At 40.7% G+C, this 12,476-nt stretch overlaps 1 protein-coding gene and 1 long non-coding RNA gene across 2 annotated transcripts; both read right to left on the bottom strand.

Annotated features, from left to right (window-relative positions):
- Positions 1-5,292: 5,292 nt before the first annotated feature.
- Positions 5,293-6,223, bottom strand: LOC139070468 (uncharacterized). The gene is made up of 3 exons (XR_011520960.1): positions 5,959-6,223; positions 5,507-5,597; positions 5,293-5,366 (listed from the first exon to the last, which is right to left on the bottom strand). It is a non-coding gene; the product is annotated as an uncharacterized lncRNA (long non-coding RNA).
- A 2,131-nt stretch (positions 6,224-8,354) lies between these two features.
- Positions 8,355-9,832, bottom strand: ppp1r3c2a (protein phosphatase 1 regulatory subunit 3C2, duplicate a). Its single transcript, XM_015976143.2, has 3 exons — positions 9,741-9,832; positions 9,556-9,636; positions 8,355-9,469 (listed from the first exon to the last, which is right to left on the bottom strand). Exons 2-3 carry the CDS (start codon positions 9,567-9,569, stop codon positions 8,575-8,577), a joined length of 909 nt encoding a protein of 302 aa, XP_015831629.1. The 5' UTR covers positions 9,570-9,636; positions 9,741-9,832; the 3' UTR covers positions 8,355-8,574.
- Positions 9,833-12,476: the final 2,644 nt, after the last annotated feature.

Genomic DNA, 12,476 nt, shown 5'->3' with positions numbered 1-12,476 from the left:
AGCTGTAGAGTCTTTTAACATCCGACAACGCTTCATCGGAGCATATTGTTGCACCCGTTTGTGAGTCCAGGCCACATCAAACAATACTGGCCTGTGATCTGAAAAATAGGCCTCTTGGACCTGCAGGTTGGAGACTCCTACACCCAGTGACAGCACCAAGTCTAAAATATGGCCACTAACGTGTGTGGGTTGATCCACTAACTGAACCAAATTAAAAGAGTCCGCGAGATTTAAGAAATCTTTCACCAAAGGTTTATCCTGACAGCACACATGTATGTTAAAGTCCCCAAGAAGTAACACTTGATCATACTTAGGAATCAGCTCGCCAAGCAGTTCAGTAAAGTCATCCATAAAATCAAAGTTTTGTCTCGGTGGGCGATATAGGAGAGCAACCAGTAGCTTCTGAGAGCATCCAAGCTCACAGAGGCAGAGTTCAAAGCTGGTAGGCACAGAGGATGGATATACCTGCCTACACATAATTGATGATTTAAATATCACTGCCAATCCTCCACCATGCCCCGAGGGTCTCGGAACACTAAAATATGTAAAATCATCCGGGAGAAGCTCCACAAAAGCAGCAGTTTCATCTTTAGGGACCCAGGATTCAGTAACACACAGGAACTCCAGACCATTTGTTTCAATAAAATCCTTCAGAATAAAAGTCTTATTCATAATAGATCTGGCGTTAGACAGAGCAAACCTGATGACGGAAGAAGATGCTGTTACAGTCAATTCTTCTGGATTCACTGGCGAGGGCTCTGCTGATTCACATATCACCTCAAGTAGATTTTGTCGGTGAACTCCTCTCCCGCACGCTCGCCGCTGTGGTGCAGGGCGCCTCGACTGTATCATCCCGCCGCCGCACACAACCGACACCAATCCGTAAGCCACCAGATTCAACGGCACCGGATCCAACTGGTGCTCCGGCGACCCACCGTCCCCCTCTGAGCCCACAACTCCACACACAGCATCCAACGTTCCACGTCGAGCCGATCTCAGCTTCATCCGGCATCCAGCACGCTTCCCCCGTCTCCGGTGCCTCCTCCATCTAGGTAAGGTTGCCACGTAGCACACGCAGCCCAAAGAGTCCAGTAGTGGCGATCCATTCTGATCAAAACCTCCAGAGAACGATAAGCCCTCAGCTGCTTGGCGAATCCCGAGCAATGTTTTACGATCATACACCCGGATAGAACTGCTAAATTTCAAGGAAAGAAAAACTAACATGAAGCAGAAGAAAAGCTTCAGGAGCAATAGACGAGCTGCCACACACACCGGCGCCATCATTCATCTGTCGTCCCATTACTGATCATCATATATAAATCTTTCAATGTAATAATAGTATTCATTTCAACTTCAGTAATTCAAGCACAGATTAATCAACCGTATTAATTTAAGCACAGAGTAATCAAAACATAATTATTAATCAACCATTATTCAACCATATGATTATTTACTATTATAACGATTCAGTCCTTTTTTTCTGTGCAGGACAGCCTAGATAAGCAGAAAGGCTTGGCAGAGAAGAAGCTTGAGAAGGGAACATGATGTTGACAATACAATACGTTATGTGTTCAGAGCTGCAGAACCTTCTGGGCTTGTTGGACGGTAGAATGTAAAATCCACCATAGAGAACGGAATTTATGTTTGTAGATGACCGGTGGCATGTAGGTCAATCTGTAGGTGAAACTGACCATTCCTGGATGTTACACTGGTCGAAACTTCCAGAACCTACCCTAACCAAACCACCTTCCCAATTTGCTGTGTTCATTCCCATCCTGCAAACAGACGTGCATTGTTTTTCATGCCAACAGAGGACATTTTCCAACAAGAACAAAACCCGACTCTAAATACAAACTTACAAACAACTCAGTTAACGAAATTGGCAAACAGAATGGACTTCTTTTACTGTCGGGCTGCTCCGAGCTGAGAACGTGCAATTCATGCATATAAAGGGGACAAGGGTGGAGGATGGATTACGATCCAATCATTGAGAGCGGGACGTTCACAATGTTTGGGTAAGGCTTTTCCAGGATTGTCTGTTTTATGCCATTAAAAACAATTTATTTTTTGACAAAAAGTTTATTTCATTGGCTGCCATCAGTAGGTGAAGAACATTTCAAGCAGTATGTAAAAAATATGTGTCCTAGAAAAATCATATAATATTGCACACTTTAGGGCATAACGCAGAACACAAACAGTTTGCAGTTTTGTCAGAAGTTTGACATTTTGATGCAGTTTCGAAAGTTTTGGTGGCTAACAAATCAGCTTGGCACAAATGAAGTAAAATAGAAACCTAAAAAAATTAATTATAGCTCTCTTTAGTCCAGGTGGTCCAGTTGATGCTATATCCAGCAAGGTTTAGTTTTCTTCTTGCTGACTGAGTCAGTTTTATTTTGCTTGTTTGTTTAAAGCAGCAATGTCTTTGACTTTAGGGTCACCTGATGAAAGGAGATGGACATCATCTGAGTGTGAAGGCAATGCATTTTCTTTTTTGTCACATGACATGCATTTATTTACTGGGCTACTGATATCAGTGGGAATAAAAACAGTTCAAACTTTGATAACACTTTACAATAAGGGTCCCTTTTTTACTGTGTGCATTAATAAGCAAAAACAAACTATTACATGTAGTATTAACCCTTTAAAGGGCACTCATTGAAGTATTTTAATTTTTTAAATTTCAACCCCAGAGAGTTATTGTAGTCCATAACCAAAGTGTATTTCTGTTGTTACAATTTTCATAAATATGTATTTTCATGCATAAAATCAGAGAAAAAGTGATCAAATATGGATGTTGGCCCTGTTGTGTACAAACATACCTAAATCTCCTATCTTCCTCATTCTGATGATGCAATAGAGCTCCGGGAGTTGACGTCACTTCTCCCGGCATGCAACAGTTCAAATCGAAACGGCGCCATCTTGGCAGGTAGAAGCCGGCAGCTGGACTATTTGTTATTGTCAGAAAACTCAGACAGGAAACATGGTAGATTCCTGTTGTGCCCCAGGATGCAGAAAAGACGCGGACGACATAAGGAATGAGCCATCTACAGGATTCCCCAAGATCCGGAGTGCCGCAAACGTTGGATCATTGTAATAAAACGCGCTAGTGACTGGGCTGAAATGAAGCTGTGGGATCCCGAGAGTAAAGGTTTTGGCTTATGCAGCGATCATTTCATATCAGGTACTTAAACCAACGTTTCCTCAACTGTGTATGGTATTTATTTTAAATGCTTTTATTACAATTCTTAGTGGGCTTCCTAAACTTATTTTGGCGTGGCTTTTTCTGTCTTATTACTCATAGCAGCAAGTAAACATCACGTAAAACGTTGCCTCGTGAGTTCTGCGTGCTGCCGTTTATGTGTCTTATGATCACAGCAATTAACCGGCTAAGCTGTATTTAATTTTTAAGCAATGGTTGATCAATTGTCATATCACACATAAAAAAGCACTTTGGATTGCTATTATCTGTCTCACTGAGACAGATCTCAGACACATCCTGAGACGCTCCTGCCTGACATTTTTATTTTATTCACGGAAAACAATCAAACTAGTGATTTCTCTTGGCGTTCAGTTTATACATTCAAACAGCACAGCACTCTATTTAAAGAGCGGGTCAATTGAGCCTCGGAGTCCTTCTCCACCCACGTATCAATTTTAAAAAATGCAACATTAGTAGGCGTTGCCTGGAGGACCGAGAGGGCGGAGCCGCCGCAGTGACGAAGACGACGGCTAACTAGACGATGCTAGCTCCCTTCACTCTATGCAGTTATTAGAAATGGAGGAAGTTTCTCCCCCTCCTTACCCACACACTCGAGAAGAAAGGGACCAAGTCTATTTGGAGGAGACAAGCGGACCTGAGCCTTATTGTTGTGAGCTTGAGAGTTGCCTGTAACTCCCAGAACCGACCCAACAGAACCACCTCTGAATGTAAGTAGCCATTAGCCATAGCATCAGATTAGCTGCAGGGTTTGTCTCCACGGCCCTGGAGAGCTAGTATTCAGCATGTTTTAGAGGTTTATCTGCTTCAGCACACCTGGTTTTAATCAGCAACAAATAGCTGAGCTGCTTAACAGTTAATCTAACCTGTTAAAGCAGGAAAATCCACTGAAACGTGCTGGATAGCAGCTCTCCGGTAGCCCTGGGCTCAAGTTACAGTCTGCTGCATAAAGTTATGAAAATACCCCATGAGAAAATTATTCTGTAATGTGTTCAGCTCACTAAAACTGCCCTGATTTATTTATTTACTAATAACAGCTGCTCTCTTGGTTCTAGGTCCTCTGGTGTCTGCAGCTGGTATGGTGTCTGCAGGTGGTCTCCTCTGCTGGTGTCGTCAGGATCAGGAGCTTCCAGAAGAATGTGCCTTTCAATGACTCTTTCCCCCTTATTTGTTATATTAATTAAATAAATCTCAATTTATATATTTCCTGTTTTTTTCATGTCCATAAATACTTAAACATGCTTGAAATTAAAACGAGGTTTTAACAGTGAGGTGCTAGTTTAATTAATCACAATAGAGCTCGTTAAACATGCAATGTGATAATTCAATTAATGTAATTTATAAATATCCATTAAAACATCAAAACTGGAATCTATATGAGATATTTGGCAGCACAAAAAAACTTGTCAAACACAATATTTATTATAATAATTGTAGGCAGACAGGAGACAGAGCTGATGGAGGTTCTCAGTCATCGAAGGATGGCTGAAGGCTTTCCAGGAACAGGAGATGTGGTGTTGTCTCTTCTCTCTCTATTCTGCCAGATGAGCTGATAGGTTACAGGTGTGTGAGGACATCCTCATGCTGTCATAACCAGATGACAGGAGTTATCAGGTGATCAGCCAGGCTAATGAGATGCAGAAAGAAAACAAATTCAGGACAGTGTACAATATGTGGTGTTGCTCACCTTATGTGCTCTTATAGAGTTATTAACGTGTGCCTGCCTCATGTTGTAGAGTCCATATTTTGCTGAGTGTCCTGCAATAATGCAGGTTATTAGTTAATTTACTTTTGATAGCAAAAACAAAATATTTAATGTAAAAGTTGTTTTCCAGGTGAATCAGCTCACACGTCACCACCAAGTGTCACGGGGGCAGAATCGGTAGCCTCCGTCATGATGTAATCACATACTTATTTAATTGTTAATATCTTAAAAATTCTGAAATGTTTTAATTTTTTTTTTACCTTGAACAGTTCACTGAGCTTGCACTGTCACTGAGGTGGAAGCTGGAATCAACAGCAGACACCTCACACCTTGATCTTTTCAGGGGGTGCAGCCGCTGCTCTGGGACCTTCTGGAAGATGAATTTTCATCATGGTCCCCGTGGGTCACCAGACACACTGCGGCTGTGAACTCCATTCTGGCTGGCTATGTAAAAACAAAGAAGCAGCACGTTTATAAATGTTTAAAAGAGCATAAAATCACGTGTAACAATAATCTGTAAAACAAATTAAAACTAGAAGGTAATAATAAAATGTTTACATAGAAGATTATTAAAAATAATTCACCTTTGCTACAGGTAAGGCTTCACGTCTGCCTGGACAAGTGCATTCTTGCAGCTAAATCAGTCTGACAGCCAGTGTCTTGGGTAGATTTAGCCTGAAAAAAAAAAGCACATTGTTGTTGGGAGTTTATAAAGTCAGATAATATACAAAAGAATCTCCTATATAGGTGCTTTATAACATTCCTAGTGTGTGATCGTTATAACGTAAAAGTCAGTCACACATGATGTGGAGAGCCTGAAATGTGACCTCCTGAACAGAATTCCTTACAGAACCGGGTCACGCTGTGCTGGATTTCACGCTGTAATGCTGTCTGTCAACTAGTGCTGTTAGTTAGAGCCACTGTTGCAGAATTGCCGACTGACTAGCTAAAGGAAGTGAACCACGTCTCTCAGACTTTGCATTTAGGTAGGGAATTGTCTTTAGAAGATGTTAAAACGTTTATTTAGCTTACTCACCTCAGACTGGAGCCCGCCGTGGTGGGGGAGCAGAGTCGGTGGGCTGCATCTAAATCGCGGAAGAGCCATGGTGGGCAGCCTCCCTCTTCAAACGGAGACGTGCAGAATCGCGGGTAAAATGCCCACAGAGTCACCGCAACCATACTACACTACACCTACTCACCAATACTAACACGATATGGAGCACTAAACCCGAACTACTTTCCCAATTACACTAACAGCCAAACACTAACTAAACTACAATATCCAACAGCCAAATCTAACACTAAATAATTATTTATAACACTAAAAGATATGCTAAAGACTAGGATATGCTAATGCTATATGCTAATGCTGAACTACCGCTGACCTCCTACGCTCGCTTGCAAATCCAACTCCCACTCGCCACAGGGCGTGGCCGAGACGCTTGTTGCTTTTATAACTTTGGCACGGAGCTGCTACGTAGTACTCTACTGGTTTACGTAGTACTTTACTCTTTAGCCATTGGCTAAAATTTATTCAAAATGACTCAAATTCTATGTTTTCAGCTGAAGGTGGCGCATTACTGTGGTTTTTAGACAGAATTTTTAATTTTTAAAGAAAATGCACCAAAATGCTAAAATAAAGAATGCACACATTTAAAACACTATTAGACACTCATTTATACAGTTCATCAGCAAAAAAAAGTTAATTTAGACGTTACTTGCTCTTTAAACTACTTACGTGTAAATCTGTTATTTGTCCATCCATTTTCATCCGCGTATCCGGAGTCGGGCTGCGGGGGCATGTAGCGTTGAGAGTCCCAGACTTCCCTCTCCCCAGCCGCCTGATGAGCCAGCTGCTCCGGGGGAATCCCAAGGGGTTCCTCGGCTAGGTCCGGTAAGAAGTCCGCTCCGACAGCTTCTGGTGTTTTTAAAAAGTATCCCAGGGGCACGGTAAGGGTCGGAGATGTTTAGTCTATTTAATTTCTGACTATATAAAACGATATCTTCGGTTTTAAAGTGTGAAGTAAACTCCGACGAAGTAAAATCCAAGCTGATCCCGTTCACGTTCATGTTTACATCCGTGTTTGTTTAGCTTCTTTTACTTGCCAATATGGCGTCTACTAACTGAGAGTCACGTGGGGTCCGGAGCTCTATTGAACCAAACAGTCTTCACCATGTCTAGAGACCTAAATAAAGTAATTTGCATATACCTGTGCAAACTCTAACAAGTCCTCGTCCAATCTTCGTAAGCGAGTGTGTATGTGCGGTGGGGTGGGGATGGTGGATACTTAGCTCCCCATACTTCAAAACCTGCTGGTTCTAATCCAGTTCTAAAAAAACCATCTCAACCACAACATGTTGAACCTTGAAGAGGACCACACTGGCTGTCTCTGATGTTAGACAACACTTCATTAGGTCTGACTATTTTAAATGTGAGGATACATCCGGCTTTGTAAAAACTAGTTTGGATGCTGCTAATGCTGCTAATCCAACAACCTACCTGAGTATTGCTGCTGACCATGTCTATCCCTTTCAAACCACAAGGAACTATCTTCTGGTGGCTATTTCCAGCAGGGTAGTGCACCATTTCACAAAGGTCAGGTTTGCAGCTAACAAATATCTAAAAAGTGCATCTTTCTATTGTGTCACAGTGGGTTAAACTAGTTTCCACCATCTTGTTGAATGTATGACACAAATGTGAATGATATCAAAATAAAGTTAAATCTGATACTAGTAAGGTGTACCTAATAAAGTGACTGGAGAGTATTTATCTTCAGCACTGACATATCTTATAAATAAAAAAAACTGAATGTCTAGGAATGTAAACAGCTTATGTGCAACGTTCCAGTTGAAACAACACAGCTGTAATAGTTCCTATAGAGATGAAATGGGGCAGCTGCAGCTCAGAAGGTGATCACATAGAACAGAAACAAGAGAAACTGGAATGGAGGTGTTATCACTGCATTCTCTGTTTATATTATGACACCGCCCTTACTTGTGAACACAGGTCCCTGCACAAATCCAAGTAGGGCTGGCAGGGATGTTGCCACAGTTACATGCTGTTGGCCAAACCAGTACAACACGAAACCATTCTAATGACGTCACTGGCAAAAGGGAGTGCTGGGAACACTTTAATTGAAACAGTTTGTTCTTCTTTGCCCAGTTTTCTTTTTTCATACGTCTGGTGTGCATGACACACCTGATGAAAGCATACACAATGATTATGAGGCTGTGCCAAGTTCAGTAGCCCCTAGAGGAATTCAGTCAACATGTAAAGTAACAAGGAGGCTTTAAGTGCTAAAGGTTATGTGAAGATGTTCTGCTCAAAATCTTGATCAGGGCTTAATGCATAAAAATACAGTTGAGCATCATCCCTATCTGGAAATATACTGATCTTCTCTAAAGTGGTGGTAGGAAAAAGGAAACAAGATATCCATAATACAAATATTTAATTACAAGATGAATAGAAACATTTTCTTTTACATTGCAGGGTAGTTTAACACCAGAGGGTGTTATCTTCCAGAAGTTTACAACGTAGGCTTCACACCATCCAACAGAGATTTCAAAATTGTTTACCCACCCCTCAAAGCCCATGCTTCCATAAATAGTAAAATTAATGTTTTCATCAGAGTCCACGTTCTCGTCTTTGTGGTTAAACGCAAATCCTTTCAATCTGCAGATTCCTGCTTGACAAATATCTCTGATGATGATCATGATGCAGGTCAGACCAACAGTTTGGTTGCCAGCTATATGAAAGTTCACGGTGAAAATGATTTATGTTACCATGGTTACTGTGTAATCCATGTTTTTGCATGCACACTCTGTAATTCTGTCCCCGGTTGTCATCACAGTAGGCAGCACAGCCAGGTTCTGGGTGAATGAAAAAGTAAAACTCTGTTTTCTTGTTTGGGTAAAGGTTTTGGGGTAAGTTGACTTTAAAAGAAAAAACAGCTATGTCTAAACCCAGGAAGTGCTTGTGTTCAACGAATGTGCATAGCATGTCTTGATGGCTTTTCCATGAATCGAAAGTTACCCGCATGTGTGCTGCTTTATTTGTGCTATGGATTACACACACTTTGCCACTTAAAGTGTTGTTGGAAATGTTGCAACTCTCCATTTGGAGCTTCCTCCTTTGCAGACGTGCAAGAAAATCTTCTATGTTTTGTGTGGGCTGAGGGAAATCCAATTGCCGCTGGGGGAGTGGGGCGAAAAAGGGTTCCTTCAGTGGGTCAGGGGAAGAGGAGGAGAAGGGTTCTGTGGTGAAAAGATGCACAGCGGTGAGGTCAAGTCCTTTGTCATCAGCAAACACCACACGTTTCCTGATCATGCTGCTTCTGTTTTTGCGAAAACAGCTCCGCAGGACTGACGACCCTCGAGACAAAGATGGCGATGAGAAGGAGAAGAGTCGTGAAGACTGAAGGTCGGCCCTTCGTGACTGATGATGCACGGGTCGGTCACAAACATTCTGTCTCCGACTTAACGTCATGTACTTGACCAGTTCAGCTCTTGCTCCAGCAGGCTGAGAAATGCTGAAGGGGCGAAGGACTCTGAAAAGTAAAATAAAAGAACACAGCTTTAATACAATGTTCAGTGGAGATGATTTGATGGGATTGCCTAAAAATGTTTAACTTACTGTGTGGAACTCATTTTCCTTCTAGAGGTCTTTTTTGGTCTGTTGCTTTTTCCACGATGCTTGCAGAAAACTTTCTATGATCTAGAGTCAAAAAACAAACGTAATCAAAACCCAAATGAATCCACATAAATACAAACAGCAGAGGAAACGAGCACTTTCAAGTGCTCATTAGAAAACATACTTACAGAGTAGAGAGCAGCATGTATTCCATCAAATCCGTGAGAAGGAAAGGAAGAATCTTGGAACCACTCTGTCTCTGTTCACTCTGAAACCTGCGTGCTGAGTTTTGAAGCAAAAGGGAGAACTCACTGTGATGTCACATCTGCACGAGGACACGGTTTAACCAATCAAACAATGCTGCTTTGTTTATGTCTCACATCTGGAGGTATTGACTCAGAGGTTTAGTGAGACTTCCTTATCAGGAATCGTATTTCATTTAACAAAAATAACATAATTCAGCGGACGCATCATACTGTTGTTCTTTGAGGGATATTTGATACCACCATGGCTCTATTTATCCGCATCCTGTGAGAGCATTGGTAGGGGGTGAAGGAGACTCTGGATATTTTTTTTGGCTGCCCCTCAATTGAGGGCTTCCAGGGGAGCCCTTCCAGGCTTCCCCTAGCTCCCTCATAATTTGAACCCTGGATTCAACAAATGAGAACAGAAAGTAAGTAAGTATGGAAGTAAAGTTTATTTTTACACTAATTATCACGTAAATAAAAATCACAAAGTGCTTCAGAAAGATAACAAAAAGATCATAAAGTCAAAAACAAAAATAAATCATACATTATAGAGATGAAGAAAACAAAATATTTAAGTAAAAGCTATTTTAAATAAATCTTCAGCTGTTTTTGAAAGGTGTCCAGACTGCCAATACACTATAAAAATAAAGGACGTTTGTTCCAAAGTTGGGGTCCAACAGCCTAGAAAGAGAGATAACCTCAACTTTTATATCTGGTCCTTGGAACTTCTAGAAGGTTCTGGCTGTGGACCTGAAGGCTCGGGTTAGAGCATAAGGCTTTAACAGTTCAGTAATATAAGGAGGAGCTTGACCATGTAGAGCATTGAAAGTTATAGTCAGGATTCTAAAATTAATTCTAAGGTTAATGGGTAACTAGTGCATGGACATTAGAACAGGAGTGATGAGTGCTCTTCTGTTTGGTCGTGTTGGGAGCTTTATTGTTAAAATATGTGAAAAGTGTCTTACAGTAATCTAGACAGGATGAGATATAGGGATGAGTACCGAATTCGGTACTTTTTAAGGTACCGACCGAATTCCATAGTACCGACCGAACACCGATTCACGTCATTTCAAACGGTGCCTCGTTTCGGTACTGCCAAGACAGTTGCGCATGCGCAAGAGCGTTATGTCGCCGGTCCCTGCGAGCCCGTTGTAAACAGAGCAAGCATGGTAGAAAGAACGCACGCTAAAGCTTGGGTCCACTTCACTAAATGTGATGGGTAACTGGGTGATGAAACTAGCGACAGACAACGATCTAAGTGAGACATCCTCATCTTAATCTGCTCCAGTAGGTAAATAAAATGTTTAAGATAACGTTACCTTGATTTGTTAGCTTCCGTTTCACTAATGGTGCGTTCGCTTTCTCCTCGGAACTCCGAATTTCCGACTAGAAGAACATGAACGCGCTCTAAAGTTTGGCTTTACTTTACTAAATGCGACGGGTGAATGGGTGAAGGTAAAACCAGCGACAACGATCTAAGTTTGAGGCATCATCGTTTTAATCTGCTCCAGCAGCTAAATAAACCGTTAAAGATAACGTTAGCTTGATATGTTAGCTTCCATTGCCACCGTTGTTATCAGCTAATGGTGCGTTCGCTTTCTCCTCGGAAATTCTAACTTCCCAGTAGGAAAAATCAAATGAAAAAGGACGGCAAAAGGAATGAAGATACACAGTAAATTTAGTTCACAGTAAAGATGTTTGCTTCAGTTTAATTATCAGCTTATAAAACTACAAGGACGATGTTAAAATACAAACTTGTATGTTATTTATCGTGATATTTATCAAATATGGTTATATGTTGAGAAAAATATATATTTAATTATAAAAGAGAATTAAAATAATAAACACTCAAAAGTATCGAAAATTTGTACCGTTAAGTACCGGTATCGACTCGTAGGTACCGGGAATTAGTACCGGATCGATTCAAATGTCAAAGGTACCCATCCCTAATGAGATAAAGGCAAGATCATGTTTTGACACCAAACTTTGCAGTTTGGAGATATTTCTTAAATGATAAAAAGTTTTGGACCAGCATTTTTGAGTGGCCTTCAAGAGGCAATAATTCCCCAAAAACATGTTTTATAAATTATTTTATTTCACGTTTAAACAAACTGAAGAAAGAAGATTTGGGCAAGGCTGACATTTATCATAGATTGTTGTAGGGAAACAAATCTGTTGCAAGAACAGTAAGTAGGCAAAAAAACCTCAAATAGATAATTTTGTTCTTCTAAGATTGAATGAAATGGAGTCATTTGGAGAGAAAGACATGAAAGATTTAGAGTCACAGTCTCTTTTTGGTGGCAGCTGTCAGAACATCTTTTACCAATCGACAGGACTAACCATAACACCTACATTTAAATTCGAGTTTTAGCAAATAACTTTTAGGAAATCAGACTACAGAAAACAGGTCCTTCTCAAAAAATTAGCATATTGTGATAAAACTCATTATTTTCTGTAATGTACTGAAAAACATTAGCCTTTCATATATATTAGATTCATTACACACAACTGAAGTAGCTCCAGCCTTGTACTGTTTCTAATATTGATGAGTTTGGCATACAGCTCATGAAAACCCAAAATTCTTATCTCAAAAAATTAGCATATCATGAAAAGGTTCTCTAAATGAGCTATTTACCTAATCATCTGAATCAACTAATTAACTCTAAACACCTGCAA

Source organism: Nothobranchius furzeri, chromosome 6 (genome assembly GCF_043380555.1).
Source record: "Nothobranchius furzeri strain GRZ-AD chromosome 6, NfurGRZ-RIMD1, whole genome shotgun sequence".
NCBI classification, from domain to species: Eukaryota; Metazoa; Chordata; class Actinopteri; order Cyprinodontiformes; family Nothobranchiidae; genus Nothobranchius; species Nothobranchius furzeri.
The sequence above is the reverse complement of the archived record's forward strand: the minus strand, read 5'-3'. Positions and strand labels throughout refer to the sequence as shown.